The sequence below is a fragment of the Notolabrus celidotus genome, chromosome 13, assembly GCF_009762535.1.
Source record: "Notolabrus celidotus isolate fNotCel1 chromosome 13, fNotCel1.pri, whole genome shotgun sequence".
NCBI classification, from domain to species: domain Eukaryota; kingdom Metazoa; phylum Chordata; class Actinopteri; order Labriformes; family Labridae; genus Notolabrus; species Notolabrus celidotus.
This window is the reverse complement of record NC_048284.1, coordinates 17,882,560-17,908,781: the sequence shown is the minus strand read 5'-3', so window position 1 is coordinate 17,908,781 and position 26,222 is coordinate 17,882,560. Positions and strand designations below refer to the sequence as shown.

The 26,222-nt window shown below is 40.6% G+C and overlaps 2 protein-coding genes across 3 annotated transcripts; one reads left to right on the top strand and one right to left on the bottom strand.

Annotated features, from left to right (window-relative positions):
• Positions 1-1,854: 1,854 nt before the first annotated feature.
• Positions 1,855-15,366, bottom strand: rbm25b (RNA binding motif protein 25b). The gene is made up of 17 exons (XM_034699057.1): positions 15,216-15,366; positions 14,648-14,744; positions 13,610-13,824; positions 12,234-12,291; positions 11,893-12,053; positions 11,600-11,785; positions 11,430-11,513; positions 7,937-8,202; positions 7,585-7,702; positions 7,269-7,358; positions 6,938-7,011; positions 6,494-6,644; positions 5,839-6,256; positions 4,891-5,186; positions 4,644-4,742; positions 4,506-4,553; positions 1,855-2,785 (listed from the first exon to the last, which is right to left on the bottom strand). Exons 2-17 carry the CDS (start codon positions 14,721-14,723, stop codon positions 2,693-2,695), a joined length of 2,433 nt encoding a protein of 810 aa, XP_034554948.1. The 5' UTR covers positions 14,724-14,744; positions 15,216-15,366; the 3' UTR covers positions 1,855-2,692.
• hsp90ab1 (heat shock protein 90, alpha (cytosolic), class B member 1) lies at positions 14,899-25,026 on the top strand. 2 transcript variants are annotated; one of them, XM_034699060.1, is made up of 13 exons: positions 14,899-15,050; positions 17,986-18,164; positions 19,929-20,072; positions 20,320-20,526; positions 21,105-21,264; positions 21,445-21,578; positions 21,662-21,967; positions 22,069-22,234; positions 22,351-22,541; positions 22,985-23,132; positions 23,229-23,497; positions 24,052-24,385; positions 24,469-25,026. In XM_034699060.1, exons 3-13 carry the CDS (start codon positions 19,929-19,931, stop codon positions 24,585-24,587), a joined length of 2,178 nt encoding a protein of 725 aa, XP_034554951.1. In that variant the 5' UTR covers positions 14,899-15,050; positions 17,986-18,164; the 3' UTR covers positions 24,588-25,026. The 2 variants fall into 2 exon arrangements, with proteins under 2 accessions (XP_034554951.1, XP_034554950.1); XM_034699059.1 differs by lacking the exon at positions 14,899-15,050 and adding an exon at positions 17,599-17,862.
• The last annotated feature ends 1,196 nt before the right edge of the window (positions 25,027-26,222 follow it).

The window sequence follows — 26,222 nt, the reverse complement described above, 5'->3', positions numbered from 1 at the left end:
TCATATGAGTCACCTTGTCAGGTTGGACCAAACGGCATCCTGGATATATCTGAAAAAATCACAACCGTAATTTTAAGCAGCTAGAGGAATTATAGCAGAAGAGCAGCGTGAGCAAACAGCATACCAGGTCTGTTATCACTACAAACGCATATGCTCGAAAAAGCAATGACTTTTGACTTTAGAAAATCAAGCAGTGAGATCTTACTTCATTTGAGACCTTATGGAGTCAGCATTAAAAGAATCTACTAATTACTGGAACTAAAATGCAACACAGCTCAGGTCACAGCTCAGGTCACAGCTCTGGTGAGTCATTGTTTTCAATTTGAGTTAAAACAAGCACCTTAAAGCAAGTTAATTAAAATCTAAAATCATTAGTAACTGTTTAAATAAATACAAAAATTCAACTTGTGGACACTTTGTCAACATTTAACTTTTGTCATCCAATTGTTGTGGATCATAAAATCAAAATGAAGTCAGAGTTGATCCAAGGGAACCATAATAACATGGTGGACCAGTGGCGGTTCTGGGGAGGGGCCAACAGGGGCCAGTGCCCCTCTAAAACTGAACCTGGACCTTCCCCCCCCCCCCCCCCCCCCCCTCCCCCCCTGTGGCCCCCCCTCCACACAAAAATAATAATATTATACAATAAAAAAAGCTTCGGTATCGCGCCGATGTTACAGGCGGAACACATGCGTGTGGCACTTGGTTCCAGTCCCTTAGAGCGCTAAGGAACTCATGTTGAGTGTAAACAGCCAAACAGCTGCTGTCAGTCAAAAAATGCTAGAAATTAAATAATATAAAATTTGATGTGTGTGATTTTAACTTCAGTGAAACGTTTTCAATGCCAATACCTGTTTTGATGCTGTTACATTTTTTTTACAATACAAGTTATTCAATGCCAATGGTTTTTTTTCTCAGTTTCAGGGTGTTTTCAATGCCAAATTTTATTTTCAATACCAAACATTAAAGTCATCGTTTTGGCTCCATACACAAGACCCATGTGCTTAATATGCCAGTAGACTATAGCTGTGCTGAAGATTTCCACTTTGAAACGGCATTATAAGATGAAGCATAGGAATTTTGAAGAGACATTTTCTCTAAATTCAGAGGTAAGAACTACAAAATAAATGCACTGAAATCATCATATTAAGCTGCAAGAGGGACTCTTGACAAATCTATGACACAAAAACACACAACATTTATAGTTGTGCTCATAAGTTTACATACACTGGCAGAATTTATGGTTTCTTGGGTAGTTTCTGTTGTCTTTATGATATAAAAAGAGTAAACACAGTTGTTTGATAATAATTTGCTTCACCCAACCACTAAACATGAGTGAAAAAAAAGTTTTTCTCTTATCTTTCATATTCTCTGAAAAATGGCCAAAAAAAAATCACAAATTCTGACAGGGTACGTAAACTTTTAAGCACAAATGAAGTTCATATTTTTGTTGTTATTTTGAACGAAAGGGACATTTTGTTTTGAATATTACAGTATTGTGGCATTTGGTCTGACTGACCTCATTAAATGGACCTTTGGCTCATTGAAAAAAATATTTGTGGCCCTTTAAGATTTGTTTTTGAGTACCCCTGACATAGATACTGTTTGTGGGTCAATTTGACCCTGCAGTCAAAGTGGAAGTTTTAGTGTAAAATACTATGTTTCTTTGCAATTGTGTTTAGAAAAAATTAGTGTTATCTTCATTGAACCATGATCTGTGCAAATTAAAGAACACCATTGCACTAAATATTGATTAAAATGGTTAGTAATAATGAGATGATTATTATGAGATGATGTCATTATCTACCTAGAATTGATAGAAAAGGTGGTTGTTGAGTAAGTTCTTCACAAAAGTTTATAAAAAATCATTTTTATTCAAATGTTCACCGATACAAAAACAAATGAGGATCATCTTCACATCACGCTCCTGTTCTGAACTCATTTTCCTATAGTGGTTATGACACGCGCTTGTGTGTGTGCTTTGACAGCTGCAGAGATGTCACCACCCCTGATATTTTGTGGGTCTTTTATCACATGACAACAAGGTGCTTTTTAAATGGTCTGACAATGAGAGCATGCCGACGTGTTCATCAGGAATGTGATACGGAAAAATGAAGACAGGGAACATGTGTTGTACGTTGACAGAAATAAATCTGAGCTGTATCCGAATCCCTGAATAAATAACCCTGTAAAAAAATAGAAGAAAATCACATCCTTGTGGTGTTACGCATACTCTAAATTTTGAGTCCACTAATATAAACACACTATGAACTGCAGAACAGATTTTACACCTCAGAGTTGTCAAAGAAAAGTTCATGGAAGAAGTAAACTAATCCGGCGGATGACTGCTCTTACAAAGTGTGATGCATGTACACAAATAAAATAGAGGACCAAAGACACCTTATCTGGCACCAGAACAATGGTCCTCAGTGTCTGTCAGTAGTTCCTCAGAATGATGTTCTGTATTTACACAAAAGCACACAGACAGTCAGCACCTGCAAACAGAGAGGGGAGGTGAACGCAGCCTGAGTATGTTGAGGAGAAAAACGGTCGACCAGACTTGAACAACTGGTGCAAGTATGAGAATGAGCAGGAACTGAACGTACAGTCTGTTTGGGGTGACATACTGCGCTACACTATTTTACAAGATGCTTAAGAAGAAAATGTGTATCTTCATGTTGTGTGTTCTTCTTTATTTCGCCAGTCCGATCTTCTTCGCTTCAGTTTCGTAGATAAGTAACCTCCACATCTTCACTATGAAGACTTCGGCTTCTTCATCGAGAACCTAAAGCATGAGGAGGAGAGAGGTTTGAGAGACGTATCTGTGTGGTTTAAGGGAAATCGCTGTTGTAGGCTGAATTAAGACAATAGCAAGAATCTGTAATAGATAGACCGATATGTTCTTTTCAGGGCCGATACGATACCGATTATAAGTAGTCAAGGAGGCTGATAACCAATATTTGGAGCCGATATTCATTTGCAGTAAAAGGGAAAATATTGTTGTCAAAATTTAGAATAATACAATTTCCAACACTTAACTTCGTTTAAATGCCTTTAAGCATATGTTTATTAAACAGCCTTTCAGATCTGCAACATGTTAAAGTTTTTTTTAAAATCTTAGACCAGTTATTTTCAACCACTGTGCCACGGCACACTAGTGTGCCGTTACAGATCGTCAGGTGTGCCGAGGGACATTATCAAATTTCACTTAATTAGTCCAAACAATATTATTCATATACTGCAAATAGTTTGCCATGTAGTGCGTCTGTGCCTGCAGTGTAGTGGCTAGCAGAGTAATTGAATACTCGTCCATGTACTGACCTGTGCTACCCATCTACTGGGTGGCAATAAAGCACAATTATGACCTTGTTAATTTAAGACAATAGAATTAATGATGCCCATGTGAGGTGTATGTGACAAGACGTAGGCATAAAACAGCAATGGATAAATATTCAAAAAGGAAAAATGAAAACTCAAAACAGGGCCCTGGATAAAATTCTAACCCAGATGAAGAGCGTAATATGGGGGGGTTGAAAATCAACTTTTATGAGAAAAACTACAACGGTGTCTACAAGAGCCCTCAAAGTTAGCTACTTAGTAGCTGAACTCGTAGCCAAATCAAAAAGCCACACACTGTGGCAGAGACATTAATACTACCTGCAAAAGCTATTGTAAATAAGATGCTTCGCCCTGACACAGTTAAAGAAGTAGCCAAAGTCCCTCTCTCAGGTAAATAGATTCATATATTGAGAAACTAAATGTGTCATTTTGTAAAACTTTTGGTTGGTGGTGTGACTCAGAATTTTTTTAATGTATGAAATGTGCCTTGGCTCAAAAAAGGTTGAAAAACACTGTCTTAGACAATAGACATCTTTGTTTTAAAATTCTAACAAAAAGTGCAGGGAGCTCCCAGGCTCAGCAGCATGCCTTAAAAATTTTAATGAAAACTTAAACAAATAAATAGCTCCCTAAAGTTTTCTACGGTAAATAAAGTTTTCCAAAATTTCAATATAACTGAAATGTTAATCTTTGTTTTATGGGGATATTTCAGTTTTTTTGAGTGGGGTTGTATGAGTTTTAAATCATTAGTAGTTGTGAGGGCCACAACGGATGCTGCTCGGCTCGTTCGGGAGAAATCAGCCAAATAACCCAGTTTTAAATTGATCTCTTATCAGTCGTCGTATTTTTAAAAAAGGCAGATGCTGATATATGTAAAAATGCTGAATATCGGCGCCGATAATTGGCTCGATCCCTAATCTGTAAGTTCGATCTAATTTTAGAGCACATTTTATTTCATTTGAAGCAAACTGATGTAGTTTTTGTCCAAAAGCTGCAGAGAAACGTGATCGGGGAACTTATCTCTAACCAGTATTTATTCATTTTTCAAACTCTACATTCAACCGATACTTAATAATGATCAAAAAATAATAATATGTCAATTTAGGTTAAAAAAAAGAAAGTAGAAGACATCATTAGAGGCTTGTTTTGTGTGGTACATTACTCACCATGGCGACATCATCCAAGATGCTCTGTGGCATACTGTGAGCCATCACCTGGGAAACAGAAGTATCTTGTTCATCTCATGTTTCACTTCCTTTCCAGTCTGAACAACGTTCAATGTATAAAAACACAAGATCGACTACCTTAGAGCAGACAAAGTCCACTAACGTTGCCTCCTCCTCCCCGATGTACTCGATGATCTTTTTGTTGATCCAGGGTCGAACACGTCTCTCCATTAATGTCTAAAAAAAAAAAGAACAAAAGATAAAACCATGTCCTTAATAAACCATGTCTCTGTGTAGGCCTAGTTTTGACAAATGAACAGTCTTTGTTAACCTTCCGCAAATAAAGAGGGAAACCCCAGACAAACATTCTTCCTGCTCTCCTCACCGTGTCCACCATGGCCCAGTCCAACGGGTAGTTGAACAGCTCAGGCTTCCCCGTGGGAATCTTCTCTATCAGACTCTTGATGTGTTTTCGTTTCTCCTCTGTGTTGGCTCCCTTTATGCTGGAGAGGCCAGCTCCGTCCACCCCGAGACTCTTGTCATCGTCGTAATCGAGGGGGACCAGCTTCCTCTTGCGAGGCTGTTCGTCCGCCTCTTCGTCATCGAACTTGTCGAAGACACTGTCCACAGGCAGCTTCTTCCTCTTACCTGTGTTGGGCTGACTGGGGCTTCCTGTGGCACCTGGAGAGGATCACATGATAGTTTCATGTTATATTTAAGCAGCGGTTCAGCAGTGAATTAATCCCTTAAAGTGATTTTAGTATTTCCTTTTGAGCTTAGCAGGGAACAAGCAGAAAGCATAAATTAGTAATTCCCTCTCAGACATGTTAATATGATTTTCCTCTGCCAAGAGCAATTTACTTTTCATATGCAGCAACTCTCTCAATATCTGACTCACTCTTCAGTAGATTTTGTAATTCATCCAGACTAAATGAAAAGGGGTGTTCTTGTGCTCCGCATGTTTTATCGGTGGGAGTAATCAAGACAAAGACTGCTTCGTTTGTTTCCCAAGTTGGCTCAAAGTATGTGTGGAAAGAAAGAGGGACAATGGTGAGAGGTGGGTGGTTAACTAAATGACAGAAATCCAGTTAAAAAGATGTTGTATCACACAAAGCACTGACAACAGGATGTGTCAGCTGAGCATTCTGGTCCATGTAGGCTGCAGTCAGTGGAGACATGTCAACTGAATCTGACTTCTCTTTTTGGTACTTCAACCTTGTAACAGAAGCTAAAAAAGAAGGGTTTTCTTTCTGTTGTAACAGAAAAATTAAATATGGATTTAGAAAGTGTTTAGGCGTCATTTGTCTCATGTTACTTCCTTTTTTAAACTCACCAAGTTTGAGACTGAGACCAATCTTTGGCCGGTGCTCTTCCTGCGGCAGCGCCTCAGGGGGCGAGTTCTCGTGAGGAATGATGATGCCACACGGGGATTCCTCCCCTGGTGTGTTGGGGGACGCATTGCCACTGGCCGATGACACCGAGGGCGCCGATGTGATGGGCCGCATCGTCGGCTTCAGGCACGGTTTCACATCAGGGTTATCTTCATCGTTGTCAAAGTCTTCTTCTTCGCCCTCCTCCACTTCGTCGTCCGAGTGGGCGGGTCTCGGTCGGACCTCTACTCGCTCCTGGTGCTCTTGTCTGCGCTCCCGGTGGTCTCTTGAACCTCTGTGGCGTTCGCGTTCTACCACGGGCTCCGGCGGCTCTTGGATGATGGGAGGTTGTCTCAGACGCTCCTCCTCTTCCTCCTCCATCTGCACCAATAAGAGGCAGATATGAAGACGATTAGCACCCAATCACAGTGTTTAACAGGAAAAGAAGGTCAGCGCATGGAGACAGCTGAGCAACAGAGATGTGCAGAGATGCAGAGAGATTCAGATGATAAAGTGACCTTCACAAAAACACCACACAGCAGGCTCCCTCTGCACACACACACACTCACTCACACTCACACTCACAGACACACATGATTATTTTCATAGGAGGCATACCCTGCGTAGCTCTGCGTCTGGGTTTGGATGTCCCTCGTCTAGCAGCCTCTGTCTGATCTCCTCCAGCTCCTCCTTCTCTCTCTTCCTGTCACGTTCGTCCGCCTCCATCTCCTTCTCTCGGTCTCTGAGCCGCTTCTGCAGCGCACTGCCCCTAGGGGTCGCACCAGAAATTACACCCTTTAGAACAAAAGCCACAGCAGCAGTGCTGCATTTACTGCTGCAAATCAGATCTGGGTCACGGCATCTGCTGCGTCTCTCTTCCATATGCATCATGTGCATGTGCCTTAAGGCTCAGAGATTTCATAGGACTGAATGATGAAATATTCAAAGGATTTCTTTTTGCATATGAGATGTAATATCTTTTTACAGGCACGTTTTTGAGATCTAACGTGTTTTTCAATGCAGCTGGCCTCAGTTCAGACAGCTCCATTTATTGTTGCTCACCTGTAATATTTGGGGTCATCTCTTTCATCATCATAGTCTTCAAGAAATTCTTTTAACCGTTTGCCCTCTTTCACCTGAAGACACATGACTGAGGTTATTGTACATAAAAAAATATATGTGCATACAAATTTCATCACCTGACAACATTTTAAAAGATCATAAATGAAAGCTCTAACTTGTGCTAACTTAATAATACTTTCCAGATATAAAAGGAAGCCTAAATTCCTCAAACACATTCATGAAAGTCGAAGTTTTCTATGGTTAGTTTCAACAAGGTAAAGTTCTCAAGATTAGAGTTTAGGAGGGGTGCGTCTCTTCATTTCGCACTCACCATTTCACGTCGGCGCTCATCTTCCCTCTCAGACTCCTTGGCGTAATCCCGTGCCTTCTTCCTCTCCCTGAGCTCCCAGTTTTTAAGTCGCTGTAGTTACAACAATGTCACATGAGCCAAAACCAAATATAGACCCAGAAATGTCATGTTCAAAGAAATCATGGGGGCTCCCAGAGACTTTGAATGTCATCATTTGGAAACTGTGATTCAGAGCAGTTATCATACAGGAGTTTGGATATTCATATAAAATGACATGGTGAATATAATGCACTAAATAGGAGGGACACCAGCCCAGGGTGAGCTCCCTCTTTAGTACCTCCTGATAGGCTGCTTCTTTGTCTCTGAGTTTTCGCTCCAGCTTCCTGCGTTCATACGCCTCCTCTTCATCTTCTTGGTCTCGTTTCTTTTCCCTGTCTCGGTCTCGACTCACCTCCCTGCAAAAACAAAAGGTGAGAATTATATATATAATCCTTCTATCCAAGCTGTAAACCACACCAATAGAGTGTTAAGTAGGTTGTATCCATCCAATCTCAGAGAAAGTGCTGACAGATGTCAATAAAGAAAGGTCTACATAAGCACAAGAGGTTTAGTGAGTCAGGCCAAAAGACAGAGCAGTGTGGAGGGGAGGTTGTTAGATTGTGAAGTGAACATGAGGTTGATGTCTTCACCTTGATCGGCTTCGGTCAGGGCTCCTGTCGCGGCTCCTTTCCCTCTCCCAGTCTCGATCTCGCTCCCTATCTCTGGTCCTGCGGTCTCGGTCTTTGTCTCGGTCTCTCTCCCGCTCTCGCTCCCTTTCCCTCTCGCGCTCTCGTTCCTTCTCCCTCTCCCGGTCCCGCCGCTCTCTCTCCCGCTCTCGCTCCTTTTCCCGGTCCCTCCGCTCCCGCTCAAACTCCAGCCGCTCCTTCTCCCGCTTGTCCTTCTCCTCTTCTAGTTTCTGCAGAGCAAAACACAGGCAGGTTCAGCCGGCGCCGCGCGAGATCCGGGCAGTCTTTGCAGGCAATTTCTCCATCGTGCACAGATCAAGTGGTTTCCAGATTGTTTAAAAAAAATAAAAGGGGTGTTGTGGAGGAACATGCCCTAAACTAAAGTGCAAAGCTTTTCAGAGAAGCTGGAAGGAACAAAAGGCTCTCCCTCACAGAGAGACAGCTTCTTCATTCAAGTAAGACTTAATTCTTTGTTACCTCAGACTGGTGATTTATTCTACTAGTTAGCAAGAATATAACTGGAAACCACTTTAAATAGTAAAAACGATCTGTGGAACGTGTTCAACTTTGAGGCATTCATAATGAGAAAAAGACGCTGCAAAAGACAATGCTTTTTCTCTCCTTAAGAGTCCTCCTCTCAGAACACGGAAAACAAAAACAGAACACAGGCGTCAGTCTTTTGTTGAACTAGTTGTTTGTGACTTACAGGTGTTGAACTACGGACTCAGCCCTTCGCTGCCCCTACAAGCCTTTTAAGTTAGGCCTGGGAGGAAAGCAGGTCACACGTATACAAGGAAAAACGTTATGGGATTCTGACTTGCTTTAGCATCATCATCATCAATATCATTAAAAAAACAACAGCCTTTATTTCAATAAGTAAAATGGCATTGGGTACAGTGCTTAATCAAGAAATGAACATTATGAACATCAGTTACATTTCTGCACAGATAATTGAAATTGTAGAAGCAGTCTTACCCCTGCAGGAGTCTTCGGCGGCTCTTCGTGACTTTTTTCAGACACATACACACACACACTCACTCAGATTCTGCATTATTCTGCATTATTCTGCATTACACACAAGGCTTTTAGTGTAGTATGGCAGCCTGGATTCAAAGCACCAAACATGGAGAGTGTGGATTCAACAGAACTGAAGTGTTGAACTCTCAAGTGGTCTCATGTGCAGCCACAGGAAAACTCACACTAATCAAAACGCCTGGAGTGTAATGCAGCACGAGAGAAGGAAACCTGCGACATGAGAATGTTGGAAGATATCTGTTTATAAGTGTGAATCTAAGTCCGCTTGGGTTCCTGATGTTTGTGTACCTTTACTCGAGCATTAAATATTTGGTTCAATTATTCATCTGTTTTGGTGCCTTTGTACTTACCTGTCGAGTGTCTACCAGGGCTGGCCTTACTAGTGCAGGATAATTATTCTAAATATACATGGTATCTCAGTGTGACTAATTTAATTCTAATGTTATTTATCTGCCATACTTTGTTTGCTGTTTGACATATTTTATATTTATGTAATATTGTAAGTAGGGTTGCAAAATTCCAGGAATTTTCAAAGTTGGAAACTTTCCATGGAAATTAACGGGAAGTTATGGGAATAAACCAGGAATTTACTAAATTGAAGGTTGGCTCTTAATAGGGAACTTAAATTTACTTATTAAACTTAATATTTTAGTATAATCCTGACTAAAACAACCAGATTTCATGCAAGTACAGTTGAATATCTATGCTATTTCTCAATCACATGCACATAGCACACTGCTTACTGCAGGGCTACTGAGACCATGCCCCCTACATGCACTGTGCATTCCTCCATCACATGCACAGATGATTTCTAGAATCCTGCAGAGGCTAGTCTTGAGAAGCTTGAGGGAAGATGCTTTTTTATTTGCATGTTGAATGGGACTTCTTCGGAGGGATTGGGGCTCTTTTCATTTAACATTTTGAATGGGACTTTGTTGGGATTGCATTTTCATTCATTTTTGAATGTTTTGGGTCAGGGGGGTGAGTAATATTTCAATCAGCATTCATGTTTTTGTTCTTCAATGAAATAATTGATTGTTCAATAAAATATTTAACACTTGATAAAGTTCTACTTACAAATAAATCTGTTTTGATTTGATTATTTTGGATAGACGTCTGCTTATAACAAAACAAATATTGATGCTTGGATATGATACCTTTCCATTAAATTACCCTCAATACCCAGTTAATTCCTATAATTTCCAATTTGGAATATTTCCAAAATTCCCCAGCTTAACTTCCCATGGAAATTTACCAGAAACTTTCGCCCCTTTGCAACCCCAATTGTAAGCCTTGGTATTAGTAATACATAAAAAAAACAGTTATGGTTCTCTACTTCTTATTTTTTCTTTGCAACAACAAACAGCTTTTAACAGCACAGTTCTTAGGTTTGGTCACATAACTTGATCCTGGAAAACTAATTGCCTACACTCAATATGTATTCAACAGATACCTGAACTAACTGATTTGTCTTGCAGAAAATAAAGAGAAAGACAAAGATGGAGAGGAAGAGACGGAGGAAGGAACACACACAACACACACAGAAGGCACGTACCTCGTCAGTCTTCAGATCAGCATGCTGCTGTGGAGAGGGCGCCCCCCTACGCTAGCATCATAAAAAGCTACAGCCAGAGTCACTGCAGTGGTTATTGACAGAGTCCTTGTGCTTCAACATGAACACCATTAAAACAGACCATAATTTATGGAGGACTCGCACAGGTTCACTGACTCTCGGGCTTTGGGGGGGGGGGCACTGAAAATATAGTCACAAAATGAGGATGAAAGGGACAAGGGGGGCGTTTTGCTTTGAGTTGAATGTCTGGCATCAGAAAGGGCGTCACAAGCCTGTGCCAACACACAGAGACGTGCAGTACAGTTGCCCCTATGCAAGCCCTCGAGAGGGGGGCGCCCAGTATATGTAGAAAGTAAAAAAAGGCTGATACTTACATCCTATCCTCGCAACTTTTTCCAAAGCTCTGAGATTCATCTTGCTTTAGTCACCATATGATCACTATCATAATGGTGGGGTTTAATGAATAGATTAGCTTTTAAGTAACTTTACATCGTCTCCATGCATTTTTGTGTGATGAATGAAGAATGGATGTATCATATTCACACCTAAGCACTATCACTATGGTGGTCATAGACCTGAGAGAGGTGGCGAAAAATTCTAGCTGTCTGCCTACTTGTGGTGTTTGAACAGCATGAAAACATTTCATTGAATTCGGGGCAAAATATGATGTTTGGTGGTGTAATTTTTAAGGCACTGCCAATTTGTAGCGCAGTATGCATGTTACTGAGAGCAAGAAAAGGCTTAGTGAAATGTGTATGCTAAATGTTCAAGCTCTAAGGAGTGAACTATGTAAGCGGCTGCTGTCCAAAACCTGTAATGTCAACTACAAGATCAAAAGAGCTACTTTACCTTGTGAGTGTCTCGAAATTTACTAATCTCTCTGGAGATCAGGTCTCTCTTGTCCTCCTCCATGTCGATTGTGTTGATGTCATCCTAAACAGAGAGAGAGTTCAATGACAGTTATGATTTAAACTGAAGAAGAACACAAGTCACTGTAAAGTCAAAGACAGCTGGCATACCTCCTCTTTTTTCTCCTTTTTTCTCTTTCTTCGCTGAGAGTCCTCATCTGTTGAAGGTGCATTGAGTTCTGCAGCATATTCCCGCATCAATCCATCAATCGCACCTTTGACAATCTGATCTTTTTTCTGTGTTTCCTCATCTAGAACCTCCTCCTCGTCATCACCTCCATCGTCAGCCTTCTTATTCTGCCCGTACAAAAACATCAATTCAAGTTGTGTAGGGACTGAAGTGTTTATTCAGTCACTCTCTGACAGAACCATCAAAGTGAGATCAAACTGACACAACATCATACCCCGTTGGCAGTCTTCTTCTTGGCCTTCCACTCATCCAGCTGAGCTTTAGTCTTAGCATCCACTTTTACTAAAAGATTTTTGTCACCAATTTGCAGGTCATGTAGCAGGCGCAGGGCTCGTAATGTGGACTCTGGCTCCTTGTACTCACAAAACCCAAAGGCTGAAATGGATATTAAAATGAACACACGTTTATATATCCTAAAATTATAACAAACAAAAATTGAAACTGGAGGTTGGTTTTGAGTGAAAAAAACATGAATATACAGCTGATTGTCCAAGCTAACCATACATGCAGGTCTTTCCTGACCTTATGATGCTTGATGTGTGAATTTTTAATTACCTTGAAGCTTTCCAGAAGCTCCTTGAACCCTCTTCCAACTCAAAACGATTCCACATTTCTAGCAAATCAACATAGTGGAGAACAATTCAAGTTTTAGCATGTTGCCAATGCAATTTGACATCCAAAATACAAAGTTGTATTAATATGTGTGGTATCATTGTATGCAAATGGATACATTATAAGGCTGAACGATTTTCGTAAAGAATCTAATTCTCATGTATTTTTCAACAAACACAATCAATAAATCAATCTGTATTATAATAAACCATATCAGATTGAATTGTTCTTTCTTATAGGCTAGGCTTATGTTAAGATAAAGGCAAATGTAGCATTGAATCAATATGAAAGATGGTTTATTTATCTACTTCAATTACAGTTGTAAACTTACTAAATACTTTGACTTGCGGTCTTGTAAACATTCACCACAACAACTTAACATAATTCTGCCAAACAAGTGTGGTGTAAACACAAGTAGCCTATATAAGTCAGTAATAAATCACTCAAAGTAAAGTGTAGATTACTGCCTGAGTTATTTCTGCGTGCAGTTTTGAAATTATGTTTCTGGGGAGTAATGCTTTCAAACTGTTCGGTCAGTGATCACTGTCGCCTGGTACTTTGCTTACTTGAAGTTGAAGCACTGGTCACTGGCGTTTTAGCAACTGTCATACATCAGTTTGTGGTAGGGATGTTAAAAATTGATTGTTAAGAACTTACTCAAACACATTTTGTTGTTTCAATTTTCCGTCACATGGATCAAACATCATGTGGTCTCAGGGAGGTGTTTTAAGTTTAAAGCATTTTTTGATGTGAATAAGCTGACTAGACAGCAGAGACGCTCAGCTGGGGGTTTGGAGTGAGTGACAGGTCTCCACGAGCACTTTGTTTCTCAGCCACCGGACTGATTCTGACTTGGTTGCACTCCCGGCTGACACCTGTCCGTGTTTACATGCTTATTTTTCTCAATAAGAATGAGTAAGAAGAAAACTGTACCAACCCCTCATTGGTACTGAACTTTCTGCAGTGTCGGTTTCTGTTGAGCCTGGGGCCATTGTACGACAGGTTAACGTGCAACGTTGACTTCTCTCCCTGCCTGCTCTGCTCCGCTCACAAGTCACATTGACCAAATCACGTGACCAGTGAAATCGCAGCCTTTGCGGTTAAAATATCTAATTTTATCATTTCTCGATTTTATCGTAAATGCAATTAATCGTTCATCCCTAATACATTATTTGAATACTGTTGCTTAAAATAACTAACTACATTTATTGAATTAAACATGATAGCAAATAACTCCTTTTATAAATGACACTTGTATTTCTTCACTGAGTGACTTGAGTAAATGTAGTATCTGTAAATTCTCTGATACGCTTTCTTACCGCGAGTAGCTGTCTGATCAGCATGTCTGAGGCTTTCTCTGATATGTTCCCCACGAACACTGTGGTAGTGGGGCCACTGCTCTCATCGTTGTCTTTGACTCGCAGAATAATATCCTTCTTGTGGACAGGAGGCTTACTGACCACTGTCACAGAGGGCAGCATTACTGTTGGGGTGGATGTCATGATGCCCACATGAACTGGGATCATTGGGGTGCCTAGAAAATCCAGAGTGAAATGTAAATCAATTAGACACAAAGTAGTCTGACATCAAACTTTACTATAACAGGGTGTAACATCTGTTGTTTTTTTCTTTGGTGTGAACTTTCCATTCCTCCTTCTCCTAACATGAAAGCTGCTTTTGTCCCCTCTCAGAGAATAATAAGTGAATATGACAGTTTAAAAAGATGTGTTTTGAGATGTGATTTGAAAACGGAAAGAGAGTCGATGTTACGGATGTCTGTTGGGAGGGAGTAACTAATGGGGAAAGGCCTTGAGGAAAAGGTGTGTTTTGAATGCTTTCTTAAAAGTGTCCAGGGTGGGGGCGCTGCGAATCCCGGGAGGGAGAGAGTTTCACAGAGTGGGGGCTGCCACACTGAATGCTCTGTCCCCAAAAGTCTGCAGCTTGAAGACCTTAGGTTCCGGGATGGAGTGTGTTAGTGGAGGAGGTCAGCCAGGTATTGGGGGGGGGGGGGGCAAGGGCATGCAGGGATTTGTAGGTGAGGAGGAGGAGTTTATAGGTGACGCTGTACTTTACAGGGAGCCACTGGAGGTGAATGAGAGTTGGGGTGCTGTGGTGCCAGGGCTTGGTGTGCATGAGAGCCCTGGCAGCTGAGTTCTGCACGTATTGGAGCCTGTCCAGGGCATTACTGGGTACCCATTACAGGACTCCATTGCAGTTATTCAGCCGGGAGGTAATGAAAGCATGGATGAGGGTCTGGGCAACTGAATCGGAGAGAGATGGACCCAGCCAGGAGGAGATGTTCTTCAGGTGGTAGAAAGCAGACAAGTAAGTGAAGCATGGAACAGGGGGTTACTTACCTGTAGGGAAACCTGCATACTGTGGAGGTAACCCAGGAGGCGGCAACAGCGGCCGGTTTAAGTGAGGGAAAGACATTCTGGGTTCAATGGGAGCGACCTGGTGAAGAAACAGAGAGGATCATTGGCATGTTGTCTGCAGCTGACAGGTTCAACTCACCTCATTCAGGTCCTACCAATAATGTTTCATCAACTTGAGAGTAATGGATTAAACGTGCTCAGAAACCTTGTTTCCATGAGCATAACCTGCCATGTTTTCAAATTTGACATGGATTTGACTTGCAGCAGTGCTGGGAGTGAAGGCAGCTGAAAGGGAAATGCTCGAACTGATAGTAACTGAGTGGTTGAAGTATAACCACTTTGTCTCTATCATAGGTGTATGAGTTGTAGCTCAATGACTCTTCAGGTAAGAGAAACAAGCTTAGTTAGCTAGAGCTAGCTCTCAGCACGTTACACCGGCTAACTCAAGCTATCATTAGCTGGAGCTCGTGTTACGGAACAAGCAGAAAACTCCCTTCAGTTGGCTGAATATTTTTTAGAAAGGAACATATCAATGACAATATATACATACCCCGAATCAGGTGGTGCTCAAAGTTATACAATACCGCTATCAGGTGGATATTAATGTAGAAATCTGTGTAACGTCCCGAATGTTTGATTAGCACACGGACTCGTCACGGGCCTTCAAAAACATTGACGCAAGCGCGGTATGTACCAGACTAAAGGCGCGCTTGTTTAGTTTGCCAGGACGGGGCCGCTGGGCGGAGCTATGGTATGAAAAGGCAACTCCTGGCTGGAACTTCAAGATTCAAGATTTAAGATTCATGATTCATGATTCATGATTCAAGATTCAAGATTCAAGTTTCAAGTTTCAAGTTTCAAGAAAGCTTTATTGCCAATTGAGCTCGCACACACAAGGAATTTGACGTGGTGAATGGAGCACTGGTACTTAACAACAAGACAATAAGGACACAAGAGAGTAAGGACACAAGACAGTAAGGACACACCAAGACAGTAAGGACACATCAAGATAGTAAGGACACAAGACGGTAAGGACACAACAAGTCAGTAAGGGCCCATCAAGATAGTAAGGGCACAAGACAGTAAGGACATCACAAAGGACACAACAAGACAGTAAGTACACAACAAGACAGTAAGGGCACAAGAGAGTAAGGACATAACAAGACAGTAAGGACACATCAAGACAGTAAGGACACAAGACAGTAAGGACACATCAAGATAGTAAGGACACAAGACAGTAAGGACACAACAAGTCAGTAAGGACACATCAAGATAGTAAGGACACCACAAAGGACACAACACGACAGTAAGGACAATAAATATATAAACCTAAACACAAATCCAAAAGTTCTTAATACAAATAAAATACTATCTGTACAGAGAAAGGTATTGAAGTACTTTTAAAGACATGAAATAAGTTAAATTAGCCTTAGCCAGAGTGCACATTTAGTAGATGAATATAATAATACAATATGTTATGGAATAATTTACAATATTGGACATTGTTATGAGGTATTGCACCGGAAATCAACGTTCACAATATAAGTGTGTAACTTGTTAATAGTACATTTTTCAGGATTGCATCTGGCTTCTTCATCTGTTGTGCACACGCTCACACAAACACAAGCACTCATACACCACCAAAAACTAAATGTATTATAAAGCTCAGACATTACAGTATTATCATCACATCTGACATCTGACATCTATAGATTAACAGATTCTTCCATTACGCATAAAGATACAGTAAAAAAATGTTTAAAAATATTATTCAACATTTTCCTCAGGTTTTAAGCGCACTAAACATTACTTCACATAAGATCTTGTTTGATACTAGGTTTTAATTATTATTTTAACAACTTTAAAAGAACCTCTGAAAGTGAGAGAGAGAGTAAATGAGAGTATGAGCGCTCAGATGGAGGAGTCAGTGTGGGATGATGCCTACAGGCTCACTACATGCATGATTCTTTGTGTAAATTAAATGTTCAACTTTTGGAAATTATTTAATTAAAATAGAGTCTCGAGACACAAGGAGCATATCTTTAGCCCTGGACTGCATTATTATTATTTGTATTATTTTATTATTTTTATTATTATTTGAATCATTGCTTTAACATTTATTTATCTTATTTATTTATTTTTTATCTATTTATATCTTGTATTCATCTGATCTTGTTAATGCTACCTTATTTTTTAACTTTTCTTTCCACTCTTACTTATTTTATGAATTTTACTGTATAGATTTTATTTTATTTTTAAGTATTTTAATTATAATCATGCTTTTTATTATTTTACCATTGCTGTTGTTTTCTGTCTCTCTGTTATTTTATGAAGCACTTTGGGTTGCATGTTTTATGTATGAAAGGTGCTATATAAATAAAGCTGAGTTGAGTTGAGAGTATTTTGCTGTGAACCTCATTTGCCATCTTATTTCCATTTTTAAAGGGGAGGGGGGATTCTTACAAAGCATTATAGCATTATAGCCATTACATCTTCAGATGTGCACAGAAAACAAAATTATCTTAATAACACGCTTATCTTATAAAATTATTATAATTAATATGAAGATGTTGGCCAGTGGTTACCATGGTGTTCTTGTTGTGGAAACGAGCTCTCTCAGCAGCTGTGCAGCGAGGTCTGCGTCTGACACGCCGTGACGTCACTTCAGGCGGGTTTTTCATGGAAAGTGCTAGAAGAAACGAAGCACACCCTCCTGAATCCTATGTTCCTCCGCCATGTTTTATAGACCCTTACTCTTTGACGTAAAATAAATGATGTATCTGTGATTTTATTTGAACAGATTTCATTTATTAAGATGAATAGTGTGATTTTCACATTATGTGATGTTAGTTAAAGCCTTAGTCTTTCGTTAAAATATTTGGTGTCAAATAATTTATCTAGTTCTATCCTCTCGGAATAGGAACTGCCACAAGATGTCGCCAGTAACGCGCTAACCCGTGAACAGGGGTTGACTTTGTAATAGTGCAGTATTTTCTACACAAGGTTACATTCAATAAGCATTTATTTCTATGAGTGCTGTGCTAAAAAGAGTCAACACAAGAATATTTTTCTTGAAAACATAGTTTCACACTGTATCAGCATCTGCTCATTACTTTAGGCTGTGCGATTTTACCTTCTTTAAATACATGACATTGATCCTTAACTCAGTCTATCATGTTTAATATATAGAGAAAAAGGTGAATTATCAGGCTTTTGTCTTCCATTGTTAACATTCATCTTAATTTGATTTAATTTAATTGACAAATTGATTTTCCTCCATAACAGATGCTGTTTTACAAAGTGTCCTTTTCTATCCACAGTCAGACTGGTCCTTCTGGTCGATGGTGCACCGCGGATGAATACATCCGCACACTGAAACGAGTGTGTATAAAGATTCCGGTCTATTAAAAGGAAGTCCCTTTCCATTTCCCTGCGTCAGAGAGCAGAAGGGATAGATTTTGGTTGCATTAATTCAAGAAAAGTGAACGAAATAAACAAGGTATGTACACGGATATTTTGCTCCTACTCGAAAGCCGTTCTCCTGCTGTAATAATTCAGTTTTACTAACCCGTCATTGAAGTATGAATGGATGTGTCCACGATGGAAGCTCATGAGTCACGACGACAACCTTAGCATCATGACTGTTTCATGGACAATAGCTAAATCTAAAAATGTCATGTGTGTTCTTGCATACATGTTTAATGATTTGAAATGTTGAAAAATCGAACATTTTGGGTTCTGGTACTTTGTCCTGGTGGGTTTTGGGAATGCTGCACTGTGCCGCACTGCTAGGCCAGGCTTCAGTTGCACCAGGGCAGGTGTGGTGAAGATGACAGCGCTTACTCGGTTTATTTAAATAAAAGATAACTTTAAATCTATTTCGACTTTGTATGAGCTTAATGATAAAAACAGGACGTATTTCACCTTATTTCACATCCAAACACACCGTGAAGTCATGTGTTGTGACTGTAACTGAAAGGCGAGTAGATGTGTTTTCAGTTAACAGAAAGCTCGTGTTTTAAAATCACAATGTTATAATAATCAAAAATAATTAAACCGCCTTATGCAACAGTCGTGTATCTTTCGGTCCATATGACATGATGCCGTGAAATACTGGAACTGATCTGGCTTGTTTTCGACTCGCCATCTTTTGTAGCTGCTTTTATATCAACACCATTATGAATCTGTTGCTTTAAAAACGTTTCATTACTAACGTGAGATTCACGTTTGAACGTAAAATGACGCATTTCTGAACGTAATCAACAGTTTTGGCTTCGGCCGTTACTTAGCACGTGTTTGTGGAATCCATTGTCTGTCAGTTGACGCCATGTTGGTTAACTGCTGCTTCCGCCGGTGTTGGAAATATGATGGAAGAAGTCCAATTCACGAAACAACTTCTGGACTCGATCCAACTTAGATATCGATTTACAATTCAATGAAACCGAAAGCTAACTTCAAGAATTGAAGAAACGAAAATTATTTTTTCATTTAATAGTGTTCGATACGATATCAATTATTTTTTTGGCAATATATTCGATACTTTAAGTGATTTTTATTTATTTATTTATTTATTTATTAATAAAATGCAAACCTTGAAAGACCGACAAGTCCCATGACAAATACAGTTAATTTAACAACGTTAATATGCAAATCCTTTGCTGGCCTTTTTTAAACAATGAAATGGATTTAGAAAAACATATTAATATTAATAATAATAATTTTATTTGTAGAGCACCTTTCAAAACCAGGTTACAAAGTGCTTTACATGGGCAGCAAAATAAAACAGGCAGATCATAAAAACACACGTCAAGATAAAGAAATAAAACATATTTTAAAAGACATAACATTTCTCTAAAAGAACTCTAAAGGAATACAATTATTTTAAAATATTTCTTAAGATGGTTAAAATAAAATTAAGTCAACATCCTCCATCTAAATTCTGAGTGGAAAGCTTAAAACAGCCTCTTCACCATGACTACTGTTAAAATGACACTGATCATGATGTCTCTGAATTTGTAAAACTTTGGAGTAAGTTACCATAAAATAATCAGAAGTGACATGTGCTTTTATTTCCCATTTATTAATTAGTATTATTTTATTGAAGTAATGGATACTCAAATGAGTGACGTGTAAATATCTATACGCCCACCACTATCCCCAACAGTTTAACTTCACTTTTTTCAGTTATTACAGAGCTCTGTTATATTTAATATGTAATTCAAGACGTCTTACTAAGGTATTTAATATTTTCTTGTGTTTTAAGATGCCTGAAGAAATGCACCAAGAGGAGGAGGCTGAGACCTTTGCCTTCCAGGCAGAGATTGCTCAGTTGATGTCCTTGATTATCAACACCTTCTACTCCAACAAAGAGATCTTCCTCAGGGAATTGATCTCCAACGCCTCTGATGTAAGTCTGCAGTAGCTACACATGATTTGTTTTATTTTAATGTACCTTCTAGTTTTAAGAAACCACATTCAATTATACCAGCCAAAGTAAGATTATTCAAATGATATTTGATCTTGAGAGCTTTAATTATGTCTACATCTTCCTCAACTACTGCTAATGATTAATGTACCATTACTACTACCACCAACAATAATAACGTTCTAAGATTAATAATTATGATGATCTTTTTTTTTTTTTTTTTGTACAGGCTTTGGACAAAATCCGCTATGAAAGCTTGACTGAACCAACCAAGATGGACAGCGGCAAGGATCTTAAAATCGAGATCATCCCCAACAAAGATGACCGTACCCTGACCCTCATCGACACTGGAATCGGCATGACCAAAGCTGACCTGATCAACAACCTGGGTACCATCGCCAAGTCCGGCACCAAGGCCTTCATGGAGGCCCTGCAGGTACTTGAGGGGAACATGATTTAGATTGCAGCATATTGAAAAATGAAAGCAAAAGGTACCTAACGGGTCAAAGACGCTTCCAGGCATCCTTACGTGTTGCAGATAAAAGAGAGCTTGGTTCAAGTTAAGGCTCTTCCTTGCTGTGGTTTGGTCCTGATCCTTTAACATCGCAGCTGTGTTACGCAATACTACAAATTACTACACAAAAGTGTTACCTTGTGTGACATATTCACTCTTCACATCAAAAAACATTGTAGTCTTCTAAAGCAATAGTGTCTACATAATTTCCACGTGCTTCTTCAACCAGATACGGACTCTTAAAAACTAAGGTTGATCATTACAAGAAATATTATGAAATATCTCTGAAAATTGAACATGAAATTTTTAGCTGATCTGCTACTTGCACTTAATTGCCAAAGACGACATGTACAGAATTACTGATGGCAGCAATAACTAGAAAAGGCCTCTGAACCTCTCTCTGGTCTTCTCTAACCACAGATTTATCATCAACTTTCAAACAAATAAACCTTGCTGTTTTTAACCATTGAAGACATCTCCATGAATTGTTTTCCCTCTAGGCTGGAGCTGACATTTCTATGATCGGTCAGTTTGGTGTGGGTTTCTACTCTGCCTACCTCGTTGCTGAGAAGGTGGTGGTCATCACCAAACACAACGATGATGAGCAGTACGCCTGGGAGTCCTCTGCCGGAGGTTCCTTCACAGTCAAGGTTGACCCTGGTACGTGTTCCAACATTGTAGGAGAATCAAACCCTTTAGAACAAATGGAAGATTGTCACCTCAACAAGCTGCTTTTGAGGATGCAACACAAGTTTACAGTTTAAACAGCCTCAATGACTTGACACCTAGTAGAGTTATGGAGCCCACTTAACATGATCATTTGCTCTGTCTGTTTTAAAGGTGAGCCAATCGGCCGTGGAACAAAGATCATCCTGCACCTGAAGGAGGACCAGACTGAGTATATTGAGGAGAAGAGGGTCAAGGAGATTGTGAAGAAGCACTCTCAGTTCATCGGCTACCCCATCACCCTGTTTGTGAGTAGGGTTAGCATAATTTTGGTTTAGAAAGACTGCATGCATGTCAGTGAGTCTAACTTCGGTCCTCTTCGATTTTTAAGGTGGAGAAGGAGCGCGACAAGGAGGTCAGTGACGACGAGGCAGAGGAGGAGAAGGCAGAGAAGGAAGAGAAGGAGGACGGCGAGGACAAACCAAAGATCGAGGACGTGGGCTCTGACGATGAGGAGGACTCAAAAGACAAGGACAAGAAGAAGACCAAGAAGATCAAGGAGAAGTACATCGACCAGGAGGAGCTGAACAAGACCAAGCCCATCTGGACCAGGAACCCAGACGACATCACAAACGAGGAGTATGGCGAGTTCTACAAGAGTCTGACCAATGACTGGGAGGATCACCTGGCTGTGAAGGTAACTAGCACAGATCAACAGCTAATTTCAGTCTGAATTGTAATGGTGACAATGACATGGACATGGGAAGGTTAAGTGAAATCTGTTTTTACCTTTTTCAGCACTTCTCCGTTGAGGGCCAGCTTGAGTTCCGTGCCCTGCTCTTCATTCCCCGCCGCGCACCTTTCGACCTCTTTGAGAACAAGAAGAAGAAGAACAACATCAAGCTGTACGTCAGGAGAGTCTTCATCATGGACAACTGCGAAGAGCTCATCCCAGAGTACTTGAGTAAGAAACAAATTGTCCTGCGTAGACTATTACTTCACACGCATAAAAAGTCATGTTGATTACAAAGACTTGAAGAATCTGTCAGATTGGTTAACGGTTTACTTCTCCATCTCCAGACTTTGTCCGTGGCGTGGTGGACTCTGAGGACCTGCCACTCAACATCTCAAGAGAAATGCTGCAGCAGAGCAAGATCCTTAAGGTCATCCGTAAGAACATCGTCAAGAAGTGTCTGGAACTGTTTGCTGAGCTGGCTGAGGACAAAGAGAACTACAAGAAGTTCTACGAAGGCTTCTCCAAGAACATCAAGGTACTAGAAAATAAAGGCGGCAAAACACACACTATAATGCACTATAATTAATACAGAGCATTGTATCTTTTTTACTAACTTGTTAACAAAAGTTCCTCTTCACATTGCCATTCCTTATGTCTTCAGTCCATCTCTATGGATCTATAAGGTTTCTCTTTACTCTTTAATGTAGTTGTTGCTGCACCCTTTATTCATCTAAGGCAGTGTAGTGACTGTTAAGTGTACACTGTGTAGGCTGTAGAATAGTCCCTTTTTTAGAGCTGTAGATCAGTGGCTTCAGTGTTCATACCTGATATACTGATCATCTGATTGGAGTGTCGTTTGGAACGGAGTCCTAAAAGTTCCCCGTTCCAAGTCATTCAAATCAGAACTACATCTGTGTAAGGGATTATGACTTACTGGTGTATAGGATGTAGTGTAATCACAATTTATCCTGTGTGTAGCTCGGCATCCACGAGGACTCTCAGAACCGCAAGAAGCTATCCGAGCTGCTGCGCTACCACAGCTCCCAGTCTGGAGACGAGACCACCTCCCTGACAGAGTACCTGACCCGCATGAAGGAGAACCAGAAGTCCATCTATTACATCACTGGTGAGTTTGATAAACCCTGTTGAGTTTTTTTGGAGATGCACTTTTAATTGTAGCCCAGGACACCACTGATCCTGAATCCCTCCTTTCCGATTCAAGGTGAGAGCAAGGACCAGGTGGCGAACTCCGCCTTCGTCGAACGCGTCCGCAAGCGCGGCTTCGAAGTCCTGTACATGACAGAGCCCATCGACGAGTACTGCGTCCAGCAGCTGAAGGAGTTCGACGGCAAGAGCTTGGTCTCCGTCACCAAAGAGGGCCTGGAGCTGCCAGAGGATGAGGAGGAGAAGAAAAAGATGGAGGAGGATAAGGCCAAGTTCGAGAGCCTTTGCAAGCTCATGAAGGAGATCCTCGACAAGAAAGTGGAGAAGGTCGGTGTTTCCATTGTGCAGACATGGAGGTTAACACTCGTGTCTCTTCACACTGCAGGGTTTCAGGTTCTGATAGACTGTAGTTGACAGTGTTTTATCTGATAACAGGTTTCCTAACTGGTCCTAAGTTGTATTCTGGTGAGTTGTTTGCAGCAGAAAGGAGGCCCTGAACGTCTTCTGTGTGTCCTGAATGGTTTTTTTTGATGAATGTGTTTTTGATTTGTGATGGTTTGTTTTTCAAATGAGGAGGAGACGTAAGCCCAGAACTTATGAACATGCAACATTTGAGTGTGACCTAACAGAATGACTAATTTAACCCATAGGTTTAAATATTCTCAGGTTTAATGAGATTTTGTCCTACTCTAAGATGGTTTAGGTGTTGATATGACAAACATTCCCTTGGACATGCTGGCGTGATAATTTATTTCTAACATGACTTTACTGCATGCTTTATTAACTTGTTTGAAAATGTATCCGCCTGCTCTTCAAACTCTGCATGTTGTCTTTTTGTTTTCCATGTCCTAATGTTTTCTGTCGGGCGTTCTCTCACCCAGGTGACAGTGTCAAACAGACTGGTGTCCTCACCCTGCTGTATCGTGACCAGCACTTACGGCTGGACGGCCAACATGGAGAGGATCATGAAGGCCCAGGCTCTCAGGGACAACTCCACCATGGGCTACATGATGGCCAAGAAGCACCTGGAGATCAACCCAGACCACCCCATCGTGGAGACTCTCAGGCAGAAGGCCGACGCTGACAAGAACGACAAGGCCGTGAAGGACCTCGTCATCCTGCTGTTCGAAACCGCCCTGCTGTCCTCAGGCTTTTCCCTGGATGACCCACAGACCCACTCCAACCGCATCTACAGAATGATCAAACTCGGCCTGGGTAAGGACACAATGCAGAGTGCAAAACAGTTCTTACACCAAATTATTGCATCTACAATCCTAACTCAATCTTTTGTTCTCCAGGTATTGATGACGACGATATCCCCACAGAGGAGGTCGCTTCCTCATCCGTCCCAGATGAGATCCCTCCCCTAGAAGGCGACGGTGAGGACGATGCTTCACGTATGGAGGAAGTCGATTAAACCAATCTCCCAAATTTCTAACACTTTAGCCTCACTTTTCAATTGTTCATCCTTTAAAAAAAACTGCAGTAACTGCAAAACAAATAGTCATTCATGTTGTGTGGTGGACCAGTGTTGCTCTTGTGTCCAGAGCATAACTCTGCAAAGACCCCCTTTTTAAGAAAAGCAGTTTTGGTTTTTGCGTTCATGGTGACAGCACATATGTTTTAAAGAGTACCTTGTTGCACTGAGTTTTAAATGTTGGCGCGGTTATTAGTGAACATGGGAATGGTACATTCCACTATCAGATCAGGTCTGGTGGAGGGTTTGTTGAAGGTTCTGCTCATGTGCAACATTGCACGCTGCATGGAGAGAGGACTGTAAGATTCCTTTGCCTGAGTCCAGGCTTGTCTGTATTCCAAGTCTTGTTTTGCAAAAAATTAAAAGATGTAATACCTAATGCCATGTCTTGTCTTTTTATATCAGTTACATTTTTTTTTTATAATCACTGCTCTTTTACATGCCATTTTCACAGCTGGTACTTCAGTGTAGTCCACATTTAAAGGTGTTTTTCCACTGCAGGAACTTTACCTCTGAACTACGTGCTTTTCAACCAGAGGAACCAGGGTCTAAATTTAGTTCAGGGGTAGTTAATCTCCCCCCTGAAAAGCCCCTGCTTGGGGGATAGTACTTTATAAAGGTCCTGGGACTTTCGGCTGAACATAATGATGTTTGTGGAGTTGGCACAGTTGTTGAAACGGAGTTCCTGGGAATGCATACTAGTTTAGTTATTTATTAAGATTTCAAAATATTATTTAATATAATGTATTTATTTCCATACGTCACTGGCCCGATTTGCACAATCTACCCGGGACTTCAGCCTGCGGTCGAAACGTAGATGACAATGGGGGCACAGGAACCTTTAGTTCTGGGGAAAGTAGTTCTGGGGGCTAAAAGACCCCTGTCGAAATGCACCTTAAGATGTTCATGTCTTGGCTTCTTTATGGGTTTTCTCCTGTTCCTCCAGTTGACCACTAGGTGGGGGACTAGCCATACAAACACAGCAGCAACATTTACACAGACAGTCATCAAGTATTCCCATGATGGGAATCTTTTTCAATATCTAATGCTGCAACTAAAATTGGCTGTTCTGAGTTACACTTGATTTCTTCAGTTTAATATTTCCAATGAGCAGGTGACTACCCAAAGAGTTGTTACTGCTGGAGGAGCATGAAACTCAAACTAAATTGATACGAATGAAAACCCAAATGGGGAAATAACAGCTAAACCACTACCTTAATATCAATGTTGTGACATTTGCCCCAGGACACTTGACCCTAAAAGTTAGTCTGTGCTGTTCTTGTTATTGAGGAAGGTTAAAGTAACCCATCAGGATTACACACGTGGCAACAGTAACAGGGAAAACATTTAGGCAGAGCAGAAACCTAAATCGGACCAGAGTCATTGGTGAACATCCATCTGCTTGGAAAGAGGAAGGCAGAGAACAAGAGCCAGCATAACATGATCACACCTCAACAAGTCCTGTTTGAGTTTTTGGTAGATGGTTAATCTGACATTGTTGGCATATGGGGGGGGGGGGTATGTAGTTTTATCCCTATTAGAAAAAGTGTTGTGCTCATGTCAGGTAGTACTTGA

Bases quoted from the DNA above. Each gene is read 5' to 3' on its own strand.
- rbm25b (XM_034699057.1), bottom strand. From the start codon at position 14,723: ATGTCTTTCCCTCACTTAAACCGGCCGCTGTTGCCGCCTCCTGGGTTA. The intron at 4,743-4,890 runs GTGAGGAGAGCA...TTTTTTTTTTAG, and splicing joins ACTGGGCCATGGTGGACACG to ACATTAATGGAGAGACGTGT. The intron at 4,554-4,643 runs GTAGTCGATCTT...TCTGTTTCCCAG, and splicing joins TGGACTTTGTCTGCTCTAAG to GTGATGGCTCACAGTATGCC.
- hsp90ab1 (XM_034699060.1), top strand. From the start codon at position 19,929: ATGCCTGAAGAAATGCACCAAGAGGAGGAGGCTGAGACCTTTGCCTTC. The intron at 22,542-22,984 runs GTACTAGAAAAT...TCCTGTGTGTAG, and splicing joins GCTTCTCCAAGAACATCAAG to CTCGGCATCCACGAGGACTC. The intron at 24,386-24,468 runs GTAAGGACACAA...TTTGTTCTCCAG, and splicing joins AATGATCAAACTCGGCCTGG to GTATTGATGACGACGATATC.